The 26,939-nt window shown below is 43.9% G+C and overlaps 1 protein-coding gene across 3 annotated transcripts in view; it reads right to left on the reverse strand.

Annotated features, from left to right (window-relative positions):
• Positions 1–26,939, reverse strand: part of KCNIP1 (potassium voltage-gated channel interacting protein 1) — a gene marked incomplete at both ends in the record, with an annotated part of 371,848 nt that overhangs the window by 225,297 nt on the left and 119,612 nt on the right. For 2 of the 3 annotated variants that reach the window (XM_080353047.1, XM_080353045.1), the window contains one exon: positions 9,802–9,862. The exons of the other annotated variant lie outside the window; for it this stretch is intronic. In XM_080353047.1, coding sequence (XP_080209173.1) covers positions 9,802–9,862 — 61 coding nt within the window. Of the gene's footprint in view, positions 1–9,801; positions 9,863–26,939 lie in introns of those variants that run through there. 3 annotated transcript variants of the gene reach the window in all.

Below are 26,939 nucleotides of genomic sequence, written 5' to 3' on the forward strand. Positions count from 1 at the left end.
ATGCAAATGTAGCCATGTAAAGTGCTACAGCTGATGGCATGCCCAGAAAATGCCTGATGAGAAAATTCCCCTTCTTTGAGAAGGTGCTTTCCCGGCGAGCTGCGGTGAGCCACGTGCAGCCCAGCGCTCCATCGCGGAGGTGATTAGAAATGATAGGGCAGTAGGCTCAGCTGTAACGTCCTCAACCCATGCCAAGTAGAGGGTGCCAAATTGCTATTATAAATAGCTCTTTTTGATGCCTTAAAACCCTGGAAATGAAAGGCACTTTCCTGAAAGATGAGTCTCTGGTTGGCTTTCTGTCCAAGCACCAAACCTGCTCTGCATGCAGGTCCGGTCACTGCCTACACAAACAGGAACGGACCTTGTGGGACCAGATTTCCTCCGCAGAACTGCACACACATACCTTTGCCCATGGTCCAGTACATACAAATGTCCACCCAGGCAGAACGTTACTCATGTCCTAATGCAGCTCTTTGTCTGGCTACCTGCAGCCTGGCTAGTTCTGTATGTGCAGGACTGCAAAACAGATGTTCTGTCAGCTCATGTGTTAAAACAACAAACACCATGTAACAGGGGTTCACATCCACACAAGGACATGCTTTCAGTTCCTGGGTCACTAGTATAACTGTTTGGGGTCCCGTCTGTCTTTCCCATCAAAGCATGGAAGCTAGTACGTCAGTTCACTTACAGTGGCTTATTAGGATTAGCACTAACACAAAAGTCTCCTGCTTCCCAATTTTCCTTTTCATGCTCCGCTTCCAGTTAAGATGGCAACACACAAGTCCCCTGAACTGTGAGGATTAAGAATGCAAAGCGGTGCTGATGCTCCCTGCTGCATCACGGGTTCACCTGCTCGGGATGAAACAGTTTCCCTGGGGGAAACTGTCCTTCCCGCAGATGCTGCACTGGCTCCTGACATTTGCAGCCACGGAGCTGATGGCGTTACCCTTCACAGGGCTGCGTGTGTACCCCACAGAGAGCAAACCTCAGCTCCTGCAGCTTGATGTGCTAAATCAGGGGCCTTGTCTGAGGTTTCAGCTGATAATCAAAAAATCTATGGGGCTGATGCACAGCATTGCTCACTAGAAGAAAGCAACAGCAGCCTGGGTAACTGTACCTGGGAGCTTGACCCCAAGCTGCAGGCAGGCAAAGTTAGAATTGGTTTTAAAACATTCAAGCGCTCTGTCTGAAACCATCCTCTAACCGACTAAATCTTGTGAGCATGGCTTGTTTCATCCACATTTTCTCACATGAAAATTTGACAGGCAGATACATTTATTTTGTCAGAGCACTAAGAAGGCTCTAAGGTTCAGTTCTGATCTCTGGCATGCAGTAATTCAGCTCCTCCCTCCCAAAGGGACACTCTCCCCACTCCCAAGGGGTCATTCTCCCTTCGCACTAAGGACCCTTCAGCAGAATGATGCAGACTTCTCTCGGGTTTCCTGGAAACCTGCACGACATGCACCTTCACAATCGTGTTCTCCATTAGCTGTTCTCAGTCACAATATAAAATGTCCTGTGCCTTGTCGTGGTTGAGACGGACAAACAACATGGACCAAATTCTGTCAAGATGAAAGTAATAGGTGCCATTTATTGCTACAAGTGCATTTTTATACAATTCTACCAGTTCATGTGTCTTTTCATTATTGGTTACAAGTTACAGCACTAACATCTCATTGGTTAATTTTTCTATCATCCATGTTATTCCTCTACCCCCTTCTCTCTCATGGGTACATCTCTCCTCTCTCCGGATACTCCTTTACTCCCATCCTTCTCAAGGGTAAATCTTAATTCTCAAGGCTGATCTCTACTCCCATATTTTCTGTCAAGGATTCCACAGACCAGCTGCAGTTTCCCACAGAGCTTATGCTATGGCTTTCTGAGACCATCGCTGTGGCCACCTATGGAAATTCTGGGCACTTCCCAACCATCCACACACAGAATGGGCTTCAGGGGAGGGTGGAGAAAAGCAAACGCTGGTGTGTGTGAAGAGCTGTGGTTGTTGAATATGTCAAGAAAGTAATGTTTGCATTGAGGAAAGCCAAACAGATGTAGCAGAGCTCTGCCAGGAAAGGATGGCTCTGTTACCCACTTCATGTCTTCCTTAAAAACTTCATGTACCACGGCAGGGCTGGACCAGCTCCCCTCCTGCCTGGCCACCCAGCTCAGCCTCCTGGTCAGCCCTGCTGTCTCATGCCTGTCCATTGGCACAGCCCTTCCCTGCCTCCCGCCAGCCACGCTCATACCTGTGAACGTCGCCTCATCTCTGCTGCGGTTTATTTAAACTCCTCAGACCAGCCTTCCTCACACCCTCCCTGTCCCAGCAGCTCAGGGGGAGAAAGGCTCAAGTTTCTTACCTTGCAAATAGTCACGGTGTGAGCAGTGACATGACTTGGAGACCCTGAGAAGGCACCCAAACTTTTGGCATCACTGAGCCATTTCACTCTCAAGGTAATGATTCTGAATAAGAAAAACAGCACTTGACATAAATAACCAGGTCTATCTCCCATCTCAATGGAAGAACTTTAGCAGTCCCACTTCTCTATTCATATCTAAAACTATAGTACATTTACAAGCCAATAAAGTGTTTGGTGATTTCTGGTAACTGCAATTAACATCCATTTTAACTTATGAAGCAGTTCAGATAAAAGGATAAAAAAATCACTGAATTTTTGAAAAAGAAAAATAATCTTAAGGGTTTTTAATAAACCTTAAATAAATATCAAAATAAACATTTTGACTGTAGGTTTAGAAGTGCAGAAATGAAACATTTTTATTTTTCCCCTCACATTTGACCAAAATCAGCATGAGTTTATAACTTGTTTTGATAGACTCTGGTCTGCGTTTTTATAGATAAGTTTTTCCTCAAAATATTTGTACAACCCTGACTCCTGTTTACAGATTTGGTGACATTAACAACTGCAAGGCTGGGAACTGACCAAAACCTCTGTAAAGTATTAAGTTCCAAGCTTTTTACACCTACAACGTTGAATATTTTCAGTTGCAAAAATCCGAGTGCTTTCCAAACATTAAGTATCCAGTAATTCATACTAGAAGAGCTGATGATGATAAAGGTTGGAAGATTACAAAGGCTGGAAGTTAGAAAATGTTTTCCGTTTCACTCTTTTGGATTATCATGGAACAAAAAGAAACTTCAAAGCGCTGCAGCCTACAGGCATGTGAAGCCCAAGTCTCTAATCACTTCTTTTGTGGTGGGATTTCATGGCACATAGTGCCCGTACCCAAGGGCAGGAAATAAGCACATACGTCTGCTAACGCAACATAACATATGCATATACACATGCATATACACTATGTATAATATACTTTCCATCATCCATTTTTTGCTGTTCCAAATCTCCAAGCTGGGTCTGACTACAGCACTTCAGGCAGGCGCTGTGTGCCTGTGAGAAGCAATCAGGGACACACGTAGCTAATTTTAATTTAATCAGCGCTATCCACTCTCAAGACCAGGTATTTGAGATCCCTCTGCCTCACTGCCAGCAGTCGGACTTACAGGGAAGCAAACAGGAAACAAAAGACAAGGGAAGAGATTTAGAGCTAGCAACTGCATGGAGCTAAAGAAATTTGGGTTGAAAGATGGGGAAGTAGGGAATGGAAGGAGCCGTAAGTCCTACCCACCTCTCTAAAAAAAACCCACACCCATGCAAGCTCTGGCACAGGGTTGCTGAGAACATGGGGTGCAAATAGCTCCCGAAGCCTCTGTGCCACCATCACGGGCGCATCCCCAGCCCCGTGGCTGGGACATTCGGTGACTGCAATGCCAAACAGCCTCCCACACGCCTCTTTGCACTCCAGAGAAACTAAAGCTTTCACACAAAGTGGCATATTCTGACAAACGCTTATTGGTCATCACAGTTTTTTCCAAATTGCTTCTGATTGAGTGCTTACATCAAACCGTTTTGTTGCTGAGTGCTGTTCTGTACACCCATTACAAAGACTAAAAAACTAGTAAAAACTGCCTGTCAAACCCTCAGTTTCCAGTGTAGGCAGCCGACCACATACTTGACCTGCCAGACTGTATCAAGTGATGATCAGAAAAGACTAGGGAGAGAAAATGAGATGTCAGTGTTGTGTACTGGCTCTTGGGCACAGCCAGAAGAAATCAAATCAGCCATGTCCTCCATTCCCTCCAGCACCTGCAGGCTCAGGTCTCCAAACAGAGGGAAGGACCCTCTCCTTGCTCTAGAAAGAAAGCAAGTGGGGAACTGAGATGTCTCTTACCAACATACCCAGCACACAGGGCTGCATGGTCTGAGGCTTCAGGACACACATGTTCACCAACAACAGCAGCAGACTGTCACGTTTCTTTGAGGAGCAGAAGGAAGACAAGGGCAACTTTCAGAGCTTTGCTTTCTGCTAAACCTGAACAGATTTTTCAGGGATAAAGGCAACTCTCTCGCTCCTCCCAGATGAATTTCAAAGGCCTATAGAGAATTACAAATGTATTTTGTAATGGTATGTACGAGGCAAAGTAAATACCAGGGCAGCTCCCCTACTCAAATCTGTCATCTCTGTTCTGCATCTGCGGGCCTAGAGCTGAACAGGATTGATTCTTTGAAACACCACTGAACCACATCTCCTTTGAGCAGGAAAAGCAGGTTGTACCAGTGCAGGGAACTGAAAGGGCACAGCCAGGACCAGCAATTTTAGGAGCTCAGGTCAGTCAGATGTTCTTATGAAGACAAGTCAAGCAATATTGAGTAGTTTCCTGGTAAATAAAAGACTTGAAAGTACAGCTGCTCAGACACAAAATCTGATGCTTCTGGGCAATAAGCCACGTCAAAGCAAACTTTCCTTCAAAACGAAGTCTAGAAATTGGTCACTGTAAAAATGGCACAGCTAACATTGTAAGCAAAGGGAATTCCTGCTGTTAGCTCTTGCAAAATCAAACAACAGTGTCAGGTTCCTTTTGATAGTTTAGGTTTTGGTGGTCTTGGATCAAAATACGGTTGTTCACGTTCGACAGACTCAGATTCCCAACTGAAAGTGGTGCTGCTTTCTGCTGGTGCAGTCAGGGTTAGAGCTGGGGCTCGTAGCTCTAATGCCAACAAGATTCAGGTATTGAGAAATACTTGAGCTACATAGCTAATCCTTTATTATTATTTTCCTTTTCTACTGTAATTGAATTTGCCCAGAAATGACAGTGTAACCATCCCCACTGCACACTACCCGCGGAGGTACGGAAAGCAGTCAAAACAAGAAATTCCCCCTGCTTTAGCAATCTGCTAATCCAAACGTTTCCATGACGAATATGGAAATGGCTGATTCTAGCCACAAATTTGTTCATAATTGGCTGCAGACTGTAAAAACACACAAAAAACCCTCTATTTTTGCAGCTAGTTGAAACCAGAAATGCATTTGTGTGTGCATTAGAAGGCAGAGGGCCAGCACGGCAGATAGCGTTGTTGTGGTTTAGCGTTTCTTTTTTCCTTAACTCATTTATCCTTTTATTGCTTATGTTTGCTGGAGGATATACAAGCAACTTGAAATTCTCAAGCCCGTTTTAATCTTCTGTGTAAGTACGAACTGCTAACGTACTAAGAGAGGACCAAGAACTCCCCTCACCTTTGTTGGTATTTGTTCTGTACTGAGCTCTCAACGTTTCTGCACATTCCCAGCACCCCCAAACCCTTACCACTTTACCGCTTTTCAAAGACAGTAATCCCAGAGTCAGAGAGTAGATGAGGCTGGAAGGGACCTCAAGAGATGGACTCATCCAACCCCATCTTCAAGTTGAGGTTAACCACAGCAGGTTGCTCAGGACTGCGTCCACTTGGGTTTTGAGTATTTCCGAGGATGGAGACTCCACAGTCTCTCTGGGAAGTCTGTCCCAGGGTTCAGTCACCCTCAGAGTAAAGTTTTTTTTTCTAACGTGGAGTTTCTTGTATTTCCATTTGTGCGCATTGCCCTGTGTCCTGTCACTGAGCACCACTGAGAAGAGCCTGGTTTCATCACCTCAACTCCTCCCCATGAGGTATTTATTCATTCTGATAAGATCCCCCTGAGCATTCTCTGCTGCAGGCTGGACAGTCCCAGCTCTCAGCCTCTCCACACACGTCCGATGATCCAATTGCTTAATATTCCTTGTGGTCCCTCAGTGGACTCGGTCCAGTAAGTGCTCGTCTCCCCTGTACTGGGGACCCCAACATTGTGGGTGTCTCCCCAGTGCTGGGCAGAGGAGAAGCCCTCACCTCCCCTGACCTGCTAGAGATGTTCTAACGCAGCCCAGGAGGCTGCTGGTCACCTTTGCTGGGGGATATTTTGCTGTCCCCCAATCAACTTGCCCCCCACAACCTCAGCCAGGTGCCACCAGGGCCCAGGAACATGTGCAGCTTTGCTGGATTGAGATGCAAGCGAAGAAAATGTGGTGGAAAGAGCTATTATATTTTACTAAGCCAACTCAGAATGCTGGGAAAGGCAGACAAGAAGAATCCCAACAGTGACGTTAAAATGCCAGCAATTGACTGAGATCAGAAGAAATAATTTCTGATTAAATGTACAAATAATCTGTGGAACTGCCCCAAGCCACTACTGAAACAAATGACACAAATCTCAGACTATCCAGGGACACTCCAGCAAACAGGGGAAGCTTCTGCAGCTTTACTGATAGGATTGCAAATCTAAGAAGTAGAAATATTTATCCCACAGGACAAGGTGCATGGCTCATAACTTGCCTAGACAAAATGCCCAATTATATTGGATTAACTTTTCACATTCAAGTCAAACAAATGATCTCCCTTCTGTACAACCCACAACATTCTCCAGTCCCAGAGAAAAGGTCTTGCAGTTGATGGACCACTGCTCTCAACTTTAAGGCAATCTCCATGCTACTCCTGAACCTATATTGATTCAGCCTCCCCGTTTTCATTTTAAAAAGGAATTAAATGTTGTACCTTTGAAAAATGCTACAATACATCCTCCAGCATTGCTGCTCAGAGCTGGAATAACTGAAACAGCCATGAGTCCCACTGCCAGTGTCCCAGACCCGGTGACGAGCAGCATGAGCAGAGCTGAGTCCTGCCCTGAGGCTGAAAGGGTTCAGGATGGGATATACCACATCCTTACTGATATTAACCCATCTCTGAAAACTCCTCGCTTTAGACACAACTTGTTTATCTATTCTTAAAACAATATATGTGCCTGGTTTTTGCTTTGAGTTTATAACAGTGAAGTAGCCACAGATACACGTGTGAGCTTGTTTAGCTAGAAAAGGCCACACAAAATTATCTTCAAAATACTTGGAAGGGCTCACGTTTACCAAAATGACACTGTATTTGCAGAGGTGTGGATCTAACATTGTTACAACTATTTTTTCAAGCCCTTGTTTTAACAGCAGTATTTCACTCCTACATAAATCCTGAAAAATTCAAATAAACACACAGACAAATATAATAAATAAGATGACAGTAGATGCTAATCTAATAACAAAATAGACAATAAACACTTTACTCAATAAAAGATAGATGCAGCAATATAAAATAGAGTGGTTCAACCAGGCATCATTAGCAAGTGCCCTATGGAATAGCAGTCAACCCCCTCAGTGGGCTGGACCAGCAACTGGGCAGCCAGCACTCGGACGAGCGATCCTTCCCCTCTGCTCAGCACATCCAGAGCATCATGGCCAGTTTTGGGCTCGCCCGTATACGAAAAACATGGATACACTAGAGCACAGTCCAGCAGAGGCCACCAGGATTGTCAGGAGCTGGAGGAGATGCAGGTGGGCAACACCAAGGAATCTATCACATAGCAGTGATAGACCTCTACTAACTCTTTCACTCGCAAAGAACAATTTCAGATGGTTTTCAAATCCAGCAAATATTGGTGTCTCATTGTTGAGAAGGTGAAGTGCTCACAGTGTAAAACACACCAAGCAGCCGAGCGGCACGAGGGGCCAACCTGCCGCTGCTCTTTGGAGACTTGGGCGATCCTCAGGGCATCGGCCTAGAGGAGCATCTGCAACAGGCTTCACCCAGCCAAAACCAGCAGCGTTGTTCTCTGATGCTCTTCCTGACAGGTAAATAGTGACTATAAGGTGTGAAATTCTGTACAGGCTTTGAAAATAGACAAGAACAATCGAAGGAATTTCTTTCAGCTTGCTCTCTCCTACTGGGTCCCATACTATCCAGCAACACTACATGGATAATGCATCAGAACCAAGAGGAGATAACTCTGGGAACACAAGTTTTGACAAATACAACCTACCAACCACTGCCAGCAGCCATCAGCAAGATTGAATCCCACTGTAAATGTTCAAATGTGTGACCAGATGCTGGATTTTTACTGCTTGTGAACTACAACAAAAAGCAATTTTTTCCACCCGCTAGAGAGCTGAGCCAATCGCGAGACAACTAAGTAGTAGAGAACAGATACATTCAGCCAAAAATTATTTATGTTAAGTGGAAATCAGATCCAGCTCCCAGGTTTCTGGCAGGTGGACAAGACACCCCTTTGTGTCACAGCAGCCACCAAGCCCAGCGCATCATGCCCAACCACCACTCACAGCTCCAGGTGTGAGCCAATGCTTGGACAATTCTACAGCTACGTTTGCGTTATAAATAATATCATACACATCCCAGACCATTGTACAACTATGGTTGCATTATAATAACACAGAAAGGTGAGCTCTAAAGCATATACACACACACTACTGTAAAATTTTACCCTACCAGCTCCACTACCTGTTTTACAGCAGAAACACAGAATTTAACACTCGCTCACAAACTTACCACGATCAAACACCATGCACAGCTCTTCCCATTTGTTTTTAGAGTGATTACTTGATGTTTGATATTTCCTAAGACCTTTTTTTAATTGTAAATTGCTAGAAAACCCATACCAAATTTCAATTCAAGACCATATCTATAAGCTGAGCGACAGATTCAGTGGAAACAGAGACTTACCCTAGAAATACTGAAAGGCTGTGAAATGCAGGGTGTTGGCAGGGAATATTTTGAAATAGCAGAAAGACTTGCCAAAGTTAGTGCCTTTTGTTTTGTTTTCTAAACAATACTCATTCTGTATGGTATGGACGTGCGCCCCACAGGGTTTTCAACTTTCTGCTCAGCAGCACCCTGGAATTTTTGAATTAACCCTGAAGGAAATGGAGCAGAGCTCAGGCAAACACTACACAAACCAAACCAACTGAAAAATCAGCAATTTGCAGCCAATATTTATGCACTTAAGGATTAAAAAAACTGGGATTGCTCCTTGCTTTTTCATTTTTCATGAGCTTCTCTTCCTCCCCATCTTTATGAAAACATCCTAATTCTGCCCCCCCCCCTCCAACCCCCTTGATAATCTTTTCTATAAAACACACATTATTAGTACCACACACTTGGTGTTGGATTACTGAATATGCAGCACTGCCTCTAACAATAGTTTCTGAGAAAGAAACCACAAGGTATTAGGAAGAATTTGCTGTGTATCTACATTTTATTCCCTCCTCAAAGGGTTTACAAAGCATGGGATTTAGGAATAAACAGGTCTCTTCTGCAAGTGCTCTGCATATGGAGCCACCGAGTTTCTCCTCCTCATACACGCCTGTACACCGGATTACTACATTTCAGATGCTTTTCATCCCCCCGAGCCCCTCCACAGCGATTTCCTCATGCCCACACGTTTCCTCCACCACCTTGCATCCCACTCTCCCCTGCAAATTACACCTCACATAAACATTGCTGGCTCGCTTGCAAGTGGCACATGTTCATTTTCTTGCTAATATAAATTTCCCTCCTAGCAAATATACAGAAGGGACAGGAAAAGCAAAACAGGTCTTACCTTTTGATGGTCTTCTTTGTTTCGTTTGTAGAGAAGAGAACGTACCCATTACAGCACCCATTGCAAAAGCTACTTGTGAGTTTTTGGGGAGGAATTATTTTTGCTGAGGTTTGGGTTTTTTTTTTTTCCCCTAATTCCTCTCACCCCACCCCACCCCCACCAGTGAACAAAATCTATGTGAAATGCTCCCAAGAAGAAAACAAAACAGAGGAAGTCAAGAGAAGAAAGAAAGAAAAGAAGGAGGAGAGAAAAAAGCAAAGCACTGCAGCTCAGCGTTCAGCAAGCGTTAAGCTTTGAGGGCTTTCTTTTTTTTTAAGTCAACACACATGCACTGACTCACAGCCGGCTGCACTGTTATTATTCAAAACAGCTCCCCATCAAAATTTAAATGCTAGGTAGATTCCCTCAGACCAGAGCTGGCAGCAGATGCATCAAAATATTTACTGGAGCACAGCCACATAAACACACAGGCTAATTCTTCCTCCCGTTCCCTTATGGCTCCAACCAGCAGGCTGGAGGTCTAGCGAGGGAGCATCAGGGCATCTCTTCCCGGGCACACGCAACTGGAGTCCTGGAGCCACGGCGAGGGGGAGCCGGGGCTTTAGGCTGGGTACCAATTCGGGATGAATGGAAATCTTCGGAGTGGGAAACGAGAGCGAGCGAGGCATCAAAGCCCCAGCTGCGCGGTGTGCGTGCTCCTGCTAATTAAGAGTCTGACAGAAAGGTAGGAAGCAGCAATCTCTAACAGCCTTCGCAAGCAGAAAAGTCAGGGGAAAACAAGCACGTGCAATGGGGGAAAGCAGAACATTTCACCACAATCCTTTTCCTGCACATCCTTTTTCACGCATCAGAAACATGCACAATTGTTAACTTATTTTTCCACAAAGTATGTATGTGCACATCCTTTTAAAGGATGTTAAAACAACAAACTGTTGAAACAAAATTCTGCAAACATCCAGTGGCTTGAAGGAACCAGACAATTCCCAGCATTTTGTTCAGTTCTTTCATATTTCAAAAAAATCACTTATGCATCTTATTATTTATCAGAAGGTGAAATAGCAAGTGCCCAGCTACAGAAAGAGTTAAATATACCAAGGTAGCTATCAGAACCAGAATTAATTTGCTGTTTGTACATGATGACTGAGATTAAGGCAGCATCTGTGCAAATACTGTATTTAATTCATTCCTACACCAGAGCCCAAAGCACTTTGTCTCAAGAGGTTTCCCCAGTTTTCCTCTAACTTTGGAGTAAAGATTTCATCAAATTAGATCCCAGCACCTCCCTGGATCACAGCATCCATGCCCCTGGATGGTAAAGCCCTGTGTTACCTTCTGCTCACTGCCTGCCTGCAATGCTGTCTTTGCATGCACAGGTGTATTTACATCCCCAATGTATACCAGCGAAGAGCTTTCAATTAGTTGCTACCTGCAAAAGGCACTACACAAAATCATTATTCTTTTTTTCTTTCTCTTGTTTTACAACTCAAAACACAGCTATTGAACTCTTCTTGAGGAACGGCTGACATAAGGTCCTGTTCAGATACCAAAGTCCTGAGCTGAAGTGAATCAGTTTGCAAGGCAGGTACAAAGTGCCTGAGGCTTGGGGCACACAGTGCTGCTCTTGTCGTCATGGGGGGACCCTGTCCTGGCTTATGCAACACTTCTTGCCTCCTCACCCCAAATTCCTCCCCAAGCTTGGCCATGGCTGTGGTCCCACAGGCTTCTCCAGCCACCCAGGTCCAGATGGGGGTCCCTCAGACCAAGGTGATCTCCACAAGGCACTGAAAAGCTGTACGAGATTCTTAACTTCTTTTTAATTTAAATATTTATATTGAATGTATGAATATTTTACTTGTACTTATGTATTAAAATATTAGATAAGCTACAGTGCGCACGTGGAAAATGCCTGCTCCTGGTATGTGTGCACACAGCGAGGGCTGAAGGGTGACCAGAGGCCACAGCAGATGTGCCCTCACATAACAGCAGCTGCTTCACCCCATGATTGCCCAAATGAAAAACCAGCAGGTGAGGATGTTCCAGAATATATAATTTCTCATACAAACAGGGAGCAGAGAGAGATGGTGGGGCTCCCGTTTGGCAGACTGGGCTTGCACCCCCTTTGCCACCTCAGTGATGAACCATTACCCCTACTGAACACGGGTGCTGTGGCAGAGCCTCATGGGTCCTGGGGTACATCTCTCCTCCTGCGGCTCAACCATCACCCCAGCTCTGGGCTCTGCCACTGGCATTAAGACAGCTAGAAGCATCCTCCCACCAAATGCAATAGCTGCCGCTGGGATGCCGAGCTCCCCTGGCCTCTGCTCCCTGCTAGGATGTCTCCAAGGTGTCAAAAATGGAAAGCTCCTCAATCCAGGCAAAGCTGTGTCTAGCAGAATTCAACTAACCACAACCCCTGTCACATCATCCACTTGCAAAACCACATGTCAGTTGACTCATGCACTAGGAAAACAGGGTTACAAATCTGAGAGCTGCAACGTAAACGGCTGCAAAGAACTGAACAGATTATCATAGCATCATTTAGGGTGGAAAAGACCTTTAAGATCCTCAAGTACAACGGTAAACCTAACACCTCCAACTCCGCCACTAAACCATGTCACTAAGCACAACATCTATGCATCTTTTAATCACCTCCAGGGCTGGTGATTCGACCACATCTCTGGGCTGGCTGTTCCAATGCCCAACAGCCCTTTCAGTGAAGGAATTTTTCCTAATATCCTGTCTTGACATCCCCTGGTGCAACTTGAGGCCATTCCCTCTCATCCTATCGCTTGTTACTTGGGAAAAGAGACTGAAACCCACCTCGCTACCACCTCTTTTCAGCAAATAGCCCCTAGGAAGTAGGTGGCTTCAGGATTCCTCCTGACATCAGCTGGATCTCAGCCACACAGAAAGAGCTTAGCCTGGGCGCGATAGATTAGCTTGCCCATATGGTGATATACCCTAGAAAAAAGTAATTTAGGAAGATAAAATTGCACCCCTCATGCTGCACTGTTGTTTACTTGAAACAGCACAGTATAAGAAGGCGGAGGGCAAATGTGAATGTTTGGTTTTCTTTGAAACTTAAAATAAAAAAAAGATTTGTCTTGGCTGGAAACCAGTATTGACAGATCCCTGTGAAATCATGGGGATAAACAGTTACATGCATTTTTGTTTGTATAACTCAAATATACAAGAATGGGGACAAGAGGAGGGACCATATCTGTGCCTGGGCAGACGAACACAGAATCCCAAATCACCAGTTCAAAAGCAGCTTTTTCTCATAGCTGAAAATCAAGACCTCAGAGGAACAGATGCATCATAAGCACTAGTGTATTTGCCACAGCAGGCAGGAATTCTCTTTCCCCAAAGATGACCACCCAAATATACCAACCTAGGAGATGATACCTGAAATGTAACAAGTGCTGATGGTCACTACCTGAGGAGCAGAATATTTTTCAGAGTATTTCCTTCAGATATAAGATGCAGACCAAGCTCTGACTGTGATGGTGAAGAGAACAGTTCTAGCTGTTTGGCTACCTAAGCCAGAGTCCTGAGCAAGAGCTACTACCAGAGGATCAACAGCACCTTGGGAAAAGAGACACTGTGTTGTGCTGAACCTGACTGCAGCCCCAGTATCGACGTGCAGCGCTCCAGAGCCACTGCTGCTCACTGCCCAGAGCAGCCAGGAACCCCAGCTGCTCATCCTGGGGCTCTATCATGGCACAACTTACAGTTCTCAAGTATTAGTTTGCACAGCTGAAAGTATGCACCGCTTCATGATGCCTGTGCCATGCCTAAGACCACCTGCTTTCCCTAAAAGGGTTGACCCAGGAGGTGACTTGCATGACCATCCCAGCAGTCACTGCTAAGGAGGGAAGTCCTCTGCAGGAAAGGGCCCAAAGTGCTCCAGGCAGGTGATGGGCAGACACACGCCTGGCACGCAGGGACACGGCAGCACATAAAAAGCATCCTCCAGGGACACCTCTGCCCCAGCCGAAGCCCGTGTACATCCACAGCCAAGCATTCAGTCCTGGGTGCTGATCTCTGAGCTAGATCGGCAGGGCAGACACGTCCCACTGGTCACCACTAATCCATCAGTAGTGTCTGCCAGTGATTAAACCCCATTCCATCCTTTTACCGCTACTATATACCATATCAAAATAATGTCTGTCTACTAACAAAACCAAGACCTAATATTCACTGAATCTCCTCCTGATTTCTTTATGCCTCTTAAGTCCATAATATTTCTTTTAATATGTGCCTGTGAGACTTTGAAACATGAGAGCAAAATACACAGACACTGATAGTGATGTGGGTGCTTATTCGTTGGAGGCAGCCAAAAGATTTGGTCAGAATAAGTAGTTAATTATTTTTGATAAATGCAAATACAGCATCTTCAATTAGGGAGCTGTATCACCAGCTAGTTGATATTGGGATGGGATGGGACGGAAGGCTCCTGGGAGCAAGGTCACAGGGACTGGTACGGCTCTGCCCCCTGATGCTGGATTAGGTCCTCTTCCCACTAAAGACAACTGGTACAAAGCACAGCCAGACAACACATGTTATATCTATCCTGAACTACGCATTTCTGGTATTTTTGTGAGTATATACAGTAAAGCAGAGAGGGAGGCTGGTTTTTTTAATCATGTAGAAACATGGACTGTTGCCAGAAGAAAACACCCTCCCTAAGCACAGTATCTAGGGATGTAATCTCTGGTTCATCAGCCATTCTCTCCTTCAAGGCAAAGTTAGCAACGTTGATCTGTAGGACTAGCAAGGGAATGCCTCAGACATACATAGATTTTAAAGCTTAGAGCACTGGTGAAATTCATTCTGATGTATTTTCTTTTTGTCTCCTAAAGTACAGCAATGAGCATTTGCATAATAGGAACACAAATAACACCTGCAAACTGCCTGTTTGTAGCAAGCCCTTGTCATTCACTCTGTATCTATCAGGTTTGAGTGGTTCCAGGTAGGTTCTGCTTTAAAAAGCCTAAATAGAGCTGGAAGTGACTGATTCCTTTTCCCTTTTGGGTATTTTGGGAATGAGACCTAGGCAGCACTGGCCAGAGTTGATTTCTATGTGCTTAAGATTAAAGGAATTTCATTTTTCACGTTCCAGTAACTAACGCTTGTTTCAGGGAAGCATTTTACATGTACCCAACAAGAAGTGCTTCACTTCAAGACAGAGGTGACTTTCTGTTCACCTGAGAGCTACCAATTATCTTGAGGCCAAATGTAAAACAAGTCCTTCCAAGAAGCAAAGGCGAGTGCACAAGCAGCAGCCTGGGAGCCGGGCCCATGCCACAGGAGCCCTGACACAGAAATGCCAAGACTCATGCTCTCAGCTGTGTCCGCTCAACTGTAGCCTCATCAGATGTTCATCATTGGGACCCACCGACACCAGCCCAATTACCGCTCAGTGCTCCAGCACAAAACTGCCTCCAGCCACAGTGACAAGTCGCGCCCCCCCAACAGCACAAACACAGTTGCTCCCGCAATCCTCTGAGCGTGGATTCCTCCACCAGGGATGGCAGGTGGAGAGGAGAAGCAGGAAATACGAATTTTGCATCGACTGCACAGGCACCGATATGGCAGCTCCCTGCAGATGCTGCCTGTGCACCAGCAGAGCTGCCCACAGGCTCTTGCCCTCTGTCTCAGCTCTCGAATTTTTAAAGCAGCTTGTGAGACACTGAGACTTGGCTACCGGGGAGGAGTAAAAATCGAAAGCAAGAAGGAAAATGTTCCTTTTCTAAGAGAATGAAATGAGAGTTTCTGTTGCTTAGCAAATGTTTAACCAGTTGCTGTCCTCAGCTGCTTGTGCCAAAACATCCTCTGCCAAGTGCTTTGCCCGACCCTAAGCCCAAGGCTCGGCAGGAGACCTGGCAGGAGCCTTTCTGAGCCACGACCTGCCTGACTGCTGGGGTTGCTGCTTGTCTGGGGGAGGCACATCCACTGCACCACACTTGAGCCCTCCAGGGGTTCCCCCAGCCCTGCTGAAGGACTCATGCTCCAGGTCACCTCAGAGCTGAGGGTTCCGGGCAGTGCCGCTCAACACAGTCACAGACCGACAAAGTCAGACCAAGGTGCAAATGTGTGGTAGGAAAATAAATTAAAAATAACTCCAGATGGACCCTGGGGAGAAGAAGAAGAAATTGTCACCCTTGTGACCGCATGCTTGGGATGCTGACGAGCCTCCATAGTACAAGCCCCCAGACTGAATCTGCAGGACTCCAAGAAGCAGAACGGTGAGCGCACCGTTTCTCCTGCAGTAGCAGTCATTCATATCCTTTTCTTAATTTCTCTGCTATTACTAAAAATAATTCTTTGATTAGACTGCTAAGGTTTCACTTACACTAACATTTAAGTAGGAAGACAGACAGCTAAGAAAAGTCTGCCTACCAAACAAGCACATACATCCACAGTAAAGACCTACAGGGATAAACTGAAGCAGCATGGGACAATCTGTTCTGCCACTGGAAACCAACTTGACCACAGAGACACCAAGAAGAGGCAGCATTTTGCTGGTCTATACCTGTAAAAAGTGTTTGGGGATCTTTGTGGGCCATCATTTGCCTTTTTGTCAAGGTAAGGACATACCAGGTCTTGCTGCTCTAGATTTTCACTAAGTCAGAATTCACCACGTACGCTGTTTTTTTCCCTGGCACCTATTTTTTGGGAATGTTTTTGTCCAAAAAAAAAAAAAAGCAACAACACAAGAGCCTAATTTCATCCTCTTTTTCTTCACTCACAAGACCTTGTAATAAACAGGAAAGGTTTCAAAGAAATGGTTTTGCTCTCTATAAGAACAAGATAGCAGATCAGAAGCCATTAAAAGATTCATTACTACATCTCTACAGGCCCAAAGCAAATTCTCATGGTAGCTAGCTTTGCCAGATGTCTAAAGCTAAAGGTCCTCCCATTTTGATGGAAATATATTTTTCATTATGTGAAAGCCAGGGAATAATAATCCTGAGAAATCAGATGGAATAGATGAAGCTTAAAGCTTTGGGATCATCTAGATTCTCATGTAAATAAGGCACTGACAATATTCAAGTTTTGGAAAGCCACTTGCTTTCTGGTCTATAACAAATACAGCTATGCAAAACCAAACAAAATAAATGCCACGGTCACTTAATGCCACCAAATAGGGAACAAAAAGCCAGGCATCGAGTTCTGAGGAAATCAGGGGTTCTCCTCCTCTTTAGTATCTGGAGAAGGAGAGTGGAGAACAGAGCTGGCATTCCACATCCTATTGTTCTGAGCAAGCAGCCAAGCTGAAATCGAGACCAGATGTGCCTGCTCCTGCCTTTCTTCTTGCAGATCGCCCCTGCAGCTGCACACAGGTATGCATGGACATAAACATTCATGTACTCAATGGAAATAAAAACGAGACTGAGGTATTGTTCTGCCTATTAGAAGCAGCATAGTGAGAGCTGAAAATAAAACTATTGTCTGCTGGTTCTTCTATGTTATAGCAATAAAACTGGGCAGAACTCCACAGAGCAGACCTAATGTTTGCCCTAAGGATGTCACACTCAAAAAGAGATAGCTGAGAGCTCAGGAAGGGAATACTTCACATTTCTAGTGACAACTTCAACAAAACATGAGGTAGATACTGGTTTATATCTTTGGTTGGAATACTTCTTCTGTAAACAAGGTTGGGGGTGGGGGGGGATTGTTTCCAGACAATAACCTGTAAAAAAACAGGAGAAAAACTAAACCTGGGCAAAGCACTTTCCTGAAGGGCACAGAGAAAGGATGGAGAGCAGGAGAGGAGGGATGCTGGGGGAGTGTGGAGCAGAGCGGTCCTGTCACAGCCCTGCCAGCGGGAGGAAGTGAATGCCAATGGACCGGACACTGTGCTGAACCCTGTGAAGGTGACAACGAAGAACTGCAGCCAGGAAGGAGGTGAGAGAGCCAGGAGATGGTCAGAAAAGACCGATGGCATCAGCGTGCTAAAGTGAAAGGAAGGTGGTGAACAACAGTGATGTGAACCTGTCTGGTGAAGGGACAGAGCTGAGCAGAGGCTGGGTAGCAGGAATAGGAAACTGCTGTGCTGCTCCCCAAATCATCAGCCTTCAGCAGGGAAACTGTCAGAATTTCATGACAGTGTCCCTCTGGGCGGGGATGAAGGACAGCGGTCAGTCCTGAAAGCAGCTGTGGAGTCAGAGGGCTCAGGAGAAGAGCCAGGGACACCAGGCGGGGAGGCTGCATGCAGAGGAATCGAACTGCAATGTTTTGTTCTCAGGATGCCCTTACAGTAATGCCCGAGGATGAAAAAGCTCACATTTCAGTAATGAAAACCATCTATTATCCCATGAAACCTGTTCCCATTGTGCCCAGTGAAGTCTGGCCTTTCAAAATTATAAATTCCATAAGTAAGAAACTTCAAGATGGTTTGAAGAAGAAAACCCTGAGCAGTATTACCAGAACCATCGTGCCACAGAGAAGGCTGAGAAGCTGCTGCACTGTGCTGCACTGCGGCAACCACACCAAAAAGAGTTAATGTCATTTGAAAAGTTGTGTATGGATGTGTATGATGTGTTAAGGCATCTCTCCCATTCTATCACATCCAGAGCTTCTATGAACATTACAGAGGAACGACACAGCCAAATTAATAGGCTCAGAGTGACGTATATTGTGAGCAAACACAGAAAAAGATCGCGGGAGAGGTATCCTGGTGGTGTGTGTGGTGACAAGGACATGTCTCCCAACAGGTGGGACAGGCAGTGCCAGAGCTTGCACCCCATGTCAGCTCAGCACTGTTTGAGCTCACAAACAAAGCACACTGAATGACAGACAGGAATTCAATGGTGTTTTGTTCCCAGAAGCATTAAAAGAATATGTCAAAACTACGTAGGGAATGTGAACGATCAATGTCAATCCAGGTTAACAGCTAGTATCATTCCTGTCTTGTGATAATGGTCAAAGAGACCTCACTGAGAAAGAAAAGGCAATTTTTATTTATTCGGTATTTACAGGTATGACTCACGAATTGACTCCAAACAATTCTACAGTCAGTGAGTTCGCTTTAGGGAGGAGAAGAGGGTAGAGAGGACATTCAGATGATCCTAGATCCCTCCTTCCCTTTTGCTTTAGTGCACTTCAGAGAAACATGCCAAACTAACTATGTAAAATCCAGGTCATTGAAGAGATGAACATCCTGCTGGGTAACTAATGTGGATAGTTAACCACCTATTTTTGTTTCATATTTCACCACAGTCTTGTAAAAGAGAACAAGCCATTAGACACCCCTAGGTACGTTCAGTCTGTGTCAAGTTAAATCACATTAGGCAAAAAATATGATAAATATGAGGATACTGTGTGTGTGCGTTGGTACTGTTTCATTCTGCATGTACTAGGAATGCACAACAGGCACAGACATTTACCTGGCCAGGTCCTACTACAAGATGCTCTAGAAAAGTCAGAATTTTTAGTTTTCTAGTAATTAATGGCATAACGCTTTAACTGAAATGATGTACAACATTCAGTGCACCATTTTGTAACTTCCAAAATTAGCATGTCATTTTAAATGAAGGTTCATAATCTTACGTTTATGTTCTATGCTGTAATCTTTCCTGCTAGAAACAAACAAACAAACCAACCAACCTGATAGGATTATTCCACTCAGATGTTCGCTATTTGAAAGTGGATAAAACAATGCATTAAAATGGAGATTAGCTTGGCAAGTTTCTTTCATTAAGGTGGGCACCAACACCTCCCAAACTCACAATATCCTGTGCAAACAGCCAGGTTTATGTGTCCCTGAATTTTCCATCCTGCAAATGCACATCTGCTGATGCCCGGCCTGTGCAACCCACCTGGACTAAACTAAGAGTTTGGGGTTGATATAATACAAAGGTGCCTCTCAGCACATTAATATCAGTCTAACAGATTGCCTGGGGGTATTTTGATTTGTTTTCAATGCGTATGGAACTATTTTTGTGCAAGGTGGAGCAGACTCTTCGCTGCAGACTGGATATAAACAGGCTTTAAAGTTAAGATGTGGCACCTGCCCTGAACACCCAACTAACCCCAGATTGTGTCTGATATCCCATGCAATTCTAGACCAAAGCCAGTTTAGGAACAAGCACCAGATGTGAGCAGGGCAGTGGTTTACCAGTCTGTGCAAGCAATCATGGGGAATCACATCATCCCTATGGAAACCTCAAGGTCTGCGACATGTGCGATGATTACTGCCAGCAGTTAATATATTGAATCACTCACCAAATTAAGATCAAGACTAAATAGCACCAGAAAGATCACATTCCAGCTTACATATACAAGCAAACATAAAATAAGTGAGATTGGGATGACTGAGAAAGTAGTGTAACAACATGATCTTTAAAATGAAACCTCCTTACCATGGGACCCAGAGGACAAAATAAGGATTGTTCTACAGTAGGTTTCACAGGGTAAAAAAAAAGAAATCAGGTAGCTCCCCAGTAGCTAAAATCACTGACATTTTCCACAAATGTTTCCAGGATTTATTAAAATCCTGAAATCATAATGGGAGCCAAATCCTGCCTTTCTTAGATCAAAGCAAAACAGCAGTCTTTTTGGGAAAAAAAGGTTTAGAAAATCTGTTTATTAAGAAGCTGGTCTGTTTTAGGAAATAACTGCAGTGTGCCTGTAATGTGTTTCTCTCAGCAGTACCAGTGAGTATTTCCATCTGTAACTCCATCTTAACTTCATTTATGTGAGAGAATTCACATTAAGGTCACAGCAGATGAAGAATGCTTCCAATAAAAGGGATATATGCCATTCATATACTGCTAGCTGATGGACTGAATTTTTATTATTACAATTACGTAATAACTTATCTTGATGCTGAAGTGCTGCCCAAATCACATCACTGGTGATAGTTACTTTCAATTTTTGTCCAACACACCGATCCAGATACACTCTGGAGTTATTAACTAATTAAAAATATTCGATTTCAAGACGTACCAGAGATGGCTCAAAGACAACTTGTGGCACTACTCCATTCTGGCAGCACACTGGTGTGTGCAATAACCCCAACTAAAGTGAACAGACCCAAAATTCAAATTTCAAATATTCAGGTCAGAATATCTATATTTTTTCCATTTACCCAGTGGAGCGCATCTTCAGAACCGAGTATCAACGCTTCTTGGAACACATCACCTTTAAAGCGTGAGGTGAAGAAAGGTGATGGTGGAGTAGGGTTTCCCCTGCCCCAGGAGCAGGCAGAGAGGGCAGCGATGTCCCTGCCCATGTCCCTGTGGTGCTACTATGGCCAAAGCTCACATAGAGGAAAGGGTCAGCACACTGTGCCCTTTCTGAAAGCCATGCCGATCGCACACACACAGGGAAGTCAGTCCTAGCGTCTCAATCCTCATGCACAATAGATGTGTATGGACAAAAAGAAAAAATTCTGTTTGCAGAATAAAATTTTCAAAGCAAACAGCATTACTGTCTTGCGCATTGGGTGCGTTCCACACACACAGAAAGTGGTACTGTTACTTTTGCCTTTTTCCTTTCCTTTGTCAGTGCCCAGAGCATTTTTTCCAACAGTCTAAGACATTGATCCAGAGTAGATTGCTGTTAGTAGTATATAAAACTGTTATTTGTTATAGGACACTCATTTCAACACATACAGACTACATGTACACTACATGTACACCAACAGCGGGCACTAGTCTTCTCTGGGCAAAGCAATCGTCCACCACAGCAAGTTCACTGTTGGCCAGCAGTTGTCCGACCTGTTTGGTGTTCTTATAAGGGAGTCAGTGTTCTGGGTTTTATTCCTGTGCTGCACAACGGGCGAGTGATTAATGTTCCCATTTGATCCCCCCCCTTAATAAAACCTGCCTGCTAATCCATAGAGGGTGGAACTTTTACACCCGTGCAGAGTAGCAGGGTGGAACTGGGAGCGCCTCTCAGTGAAAGAAAAGCTACACAAACCTTTGCCGTAACACGGAGGGTATGTTAAATAGCCAGACGACTACAGCATTGGCAATTTTCTCATGAAGCTGATGAATAACTTCTCATCAGGCACAGATCAGTAAGTTCCAGTCAGCCCTTTGTTTTCTTTCCAGGTCCTCTCCATTTGGCTTCTGCAAAAGACTTATTCCTTGCTTTAGATTCAATTCTTGCCAAAGAAATGATAGCAAAAAAAAAAAATTAATAGCAAACTTAGAGGAAACAAATCTTCAGCAATCCTCTTTTGTGAGCTATGAAGATTGCCATCAAGATTTCATCAATCTAGTGGAAAAAGCCCTGGTATAAACCGGCCATCAGGAATCTAAAAGATGCAGATGGGTTCACCTGCCTCTGAAGGAAGACAGAGTGAGACGGACAGACTTCAGCTTTAAATTAAATATGCAAACCCTAACTGGAAAAACACAGAAAAGTATTATGCATGAGGTTATCATCTTCCCTATGACATTAAGACTACAATACCGTTTTAAAAACTGAAATATGTATTAACTTCTTAATGAATCTACATGAGAAAGTCTAATATTTTCTTGCCTTCCCGGATGGAAAGAAAAATTCCCAATTCAACACCAGAAAAAATGGGAGTAAAGGTCCAGTGCTTCTGATCTTAGTGGGGTCACCAGCTTTATTGGTGTAAGATACAGCAGTAAAAAAATACTCAAAGTCATTCTTCATTCCTGTTGTGAATATCACAGCATTCCAGGAACATAAATCCGACACTCCCCTAACCCCTCACAATGAAACACCTGCCGGGATGGCACTGGCCTTTCCTAGCCTGCTAATACCAGGCTGGCAATATGAACAAAGCAGTGTCATGTAATAACCTGGAATTATTTCCAATGACAAGGGAAGGGAAGGAGGAAAAAAAGAATCCCTGATGCACCAGAATTGGCCCAATTCTAACAGAATAAATTTTGGGGAACGTCAAAATGACAATTTCAAAAACTGCTGAAATTTGAGCAAGTGTTACACAAAGGTTGAGCATATTCTGTTGTTTGTTTTTTTTACATTCATCTTCAATGTTCTCTCTAGATATACATTTGTGGGTAACAACACAAACTCCTAAATCTCAATTATTTTCTTCCTTACTGCCATTTACATTAAGATAAAGACTCAGATACAAAATGGAAATTTAGACTATACTTAGCCAAATACTTAACATATACCTAAACACACATATAGCCATTGTTCTAGAAAGTGGATATAGAAAAGTACAGGCACACACAGAGCTGTAGGCTTTCCCTAGAGAACAGTGTTCTTGCACAGATGCTCACAGTGCTGGGCAGTGAACACACAGGTCTGAGCACACGTTCACATACCTGCAGCACTGTATAACGTATATACCTGGAGTTAGGTCCTAGTCCAAAACACCTGAAGGAGCTGTCTCCACATTTAAGCTGAATTAAAAGTTTAACCTAATTAGCCTGGGATCTGAAGGATGTATAGATCCCAAGAACAGTTCTTTTGGCACTGAGCTGCTATAGAAGAAGTGCTTGTGTTAGGGTTAAGCCTGACCTATTGCTCAAGTCCTCCATTTGAAATAAGAGCCAAGCTCAAAGGGGCTTTTCCATTTATATCTACTTCGCATATCAGCTCAATGGGATACATGTTATAAAGCTACAACACGATACACTTTGCAGCATAAGGAAAAAAAAAAAGTAAAAATGAGTAATAAAAAGCATTCCTTCTAATTTCATTTCTTCTCATGTTGGTAAAGAAGCCAACTTTCCTGGCTTCAGATCTATGCTGGTCACAGAACTGGTGCTTGGTACCTTGGGACTTGCATTCTGTTTGTTGTATAGCCATTCAAAAGCAATTTCTCCATCATTTTTTTATTACAAATGTATTTTTAAATTATTTTCCATACCTTCATATCATAGGCAAAATAGCCGTGCCTAGCACTTAAATTACGGCATTCAGCAACCTTGCTTATGCTAATTGATACTAAATATATTAACAAGGCATAGATTAGCATAACATAAGTATTCACATCTGAAAATGGCTGGTCCAGAGAGAAGCAAAAGATCAGCAGCAGCATATGCATTTGAAGTCACTTCATCAGTACATCCAATCCAACATTAATAACATTTAAACAGGGATGTCATGTATTAAATGTGCTGTCCCAGATAGACCTTAAAAAGAGCTCACTCCTTGGGTGATGAGCAGAAAGTCTCTCCACTGGATGAAGTTACAGAAATTGGTGGGTAGCACGGGTAGAGCCTAATTATTGCTGAGAAAAGCTCTTTTCCACAGAGCTGACAAGCGCTGGCCCTGCAAGATGCTGTTCAAAGCTCAGCAGCTGGGAAGGGAAAGGGTGCAGCTCTAGAATGCAAACTCCGTAAGCAAACAAACCATAACAAGCAGAAACTGTTTTAGATAAATTCTACTCAACCAATGCCTCCCTACTTCATATACACCAATATTTCCTTCTTTGCTAATCAGCATCAGAATATCTGATGCTCACTCTATACCTTGTGCTCTATCTAGAGGACCAGCCCAATGCTACCTCAGGTCAGTATTCCTGGTGTTTGCTCCACCTCGGTTGCACTCTGTGTTCAAGGGCAGACAGCAATAAAACTGAATTCGACACGTACCAAAGGCAGCTGAAAGGAGCAGCACGGGGCTGAGCTGCAGCGCACCACGTGAGAGGATGTGTGAGATAAACAAAATACTCAACAGGTTTGTTAAAGCCAGGCTTTGCCTTTATAGTCTCTCACACTCAGACTTGTCCACAAATGTTAACAGCACATGAAATATTGAATTGGGGTAGGGAGAGAGAGGGCATATAGAGAATGAAAACAAAAACAAGAGATGAGGATTTAAAAAAACAAACAAAAACAAAAAACCAAACAAACAACACCTTTCTTTTTTTTTAAAAATTATTTGATCCTTGGCCCACTGAAGTTGATTAAGCATCACTTCACACAGGTTGCCGTCCTGGACCTTTGGGAAGCATCACAGGCTTGTTACATTTTAGCTGACCCAGGGTGAGTGGGATTTCCTCCAGCCTTTCCCCCTCCTCCTGGCAGGTTTCCATGACCTAGCAGCCGACCCTCCACCTGCCCGGCTGAGCACAGAGGTTGAGAATTCATCCAGCCCCTCTAAGAAATGTCTGCTGCTTTTGTCAATAAATTGCTTCTTGAAGCCCTGCTGAATTTTTCAGTGACCTCTTGTTGCTTTTGTGCCTGAAAATTTTTGAGTTCTTTAACTTTTTCTGCAAGCTCCTTTTCTCCCTTGAGCTTTGCAGTCTTCTCCTCTATTGTGCTCATGTTGTTCTTTCATCTCCTGATTCTTCTTTTGTAATTACATCTGATGCCCCCGCTCACCCAAACCTTTCTGAAGGTGTTTTGGAAGGCTGAATTTTCTTGATGGTTAAAAAAATAATAGAGAGAGCAGTGACTGATTCTTTTAAATGTGTGGTTACCTAACTCAAATATACAGTGGGATTTTGTGATAGAAAGTTGAATATATTCTGTATTGAATAGCATTATCCTTTTCATTAGTATTGCAATTCCATGCATCTAGTACTTTCACAAAAGCTCTTGCCTGGTGCTTCTGAAGCCAAGAGAATAAGGATTTACTGAGAAGTGCCTCTTGAAAACAGACAAACTACAAAATTGATGGGATAAAATTAATAAATCTGGTTTTAAGTATCAATATAGGCACAAAAGATAACTTAATCTTAGGTCTACTATGTGTTAAGAAAAGTCCACATAACTATTCTTTTTGAACTACTGCCTTCACTAAACAAATGAGATGTGGGTATCTGGAGCAAACTGATTTGAGAAAGTGACTATTTGAAGAATGCGCTAAAGATACTGTCATGATGCAATAACTTAAACCGCACTAAGTAACAGGAGTAGAAGCTTTATCTTAGCAATAAAGGGCTGAAATGATTTAAGACTTTTTTCCAAATCTTCTTTGGTTTTTTTCCTATTTAAACTTTGACTTAGTAAAACAGGGAACTGGTGTTTCCAATATGACTGATTCCCTCCAGCCCCCAGCACAGCTCCCTTGGGATTGCTGTCGGGGATCACGTTGTATAAAACACTCTTACCACTCCTTCAAATTCAATTCCAAAGAACACCTAAACCTCCCCTTAATTTCCATGTGGTGTTGCCTTACAGTAAGCTTTATTAGCCTGCCAGGGATTACAAACCTGAGCTCAAGTTAACACAGCTCGCCAGCTGTTAATATATTTACACTGCATGATTCAAACATTAGTTGGTGGTGCAGCAGCTCTCACACAAGCTAAATTAATTCTGTAGTAATTAATACAAGCAGGGATGGCTCAGGTTAACTCAGCAACAAAAACATAGCCCAGAGGAAAATTTACATGAACGTGCTTCAGGCAAGGAAACGAGTAAAACTCTTCCTTGCGAGTAGAAGAGAGGGGCTCCTTTTCCCAGGGGAACGATGTTCTGGCCTTGAAAATACTGCTGAGAGGGTTGGGGATGTGCTAAGGGGATGTGTCTGCTTTTCCCTTCAGCGAGGTGGAAAAGCTGGCTAGGCTGGCTTGCAGCGAGAGAGAAGGGAGGTCTCATTGCCACACGCCAGCACCCAGGAAAGGTGGATCAGGGCAAACAGCCCCTGCGTGACCGTGTAGGAAATCATGGAAGGCAGGATGAACGCAAAGCACTGTTGTTTTGAACAGGTAAATAAGGGCCTTTGCTGTGCCCTGCTTCACTCTCCTCAGCGTACGGAGGCTCCTTGTGTGGTAAGTGCTGTTTTTCTGGGCTGCCAGATAACAGACTGAATCTCCCGACCTGCCGGACCCTTCCCCAGGGGTCGCCAGGCAGAGCCATGGCACCCACCAGCAAATACTGACTAATACTGACCAGCGGTAATACTGCAATGAGCCATATTCTCCCTCCTGATTCCATTTGTAATCAAATATTCACACTTTCTGTTTAATGATGGTAACTTCAAATAATTCAAAGAGCTATTTTGGTTGTCATATTTTCTACTTGTTTCCCTTGGGAAGCAGAAAGACTTTAACTAGATATTGTATCATGGCTTCATCATTACTTTGAGACAGATAATACACAACTTCAGATGTACCACAATTAGTTCCAGCAATTAATACTTCCCTTTCACTTTTTGCCATTAATATAATTTTCTGACAGCCTAGATAAGTGCTGTAGCCTGCATTCATTCCATCAGTGATGAACTATTGA

The sequence above is a fragment of the Nesoenas mayeri genome (assembly GCF_963082525.1).
Source record: "Nesoenas mayeri genome assembly, chromosome: 14".
NCBI classification, from domain to species: Eukaryota; Metazoa; Chordata; class Aves; order Columbiformes; family Columbidae; genus Nesoenas; species Nesoenas mayeri.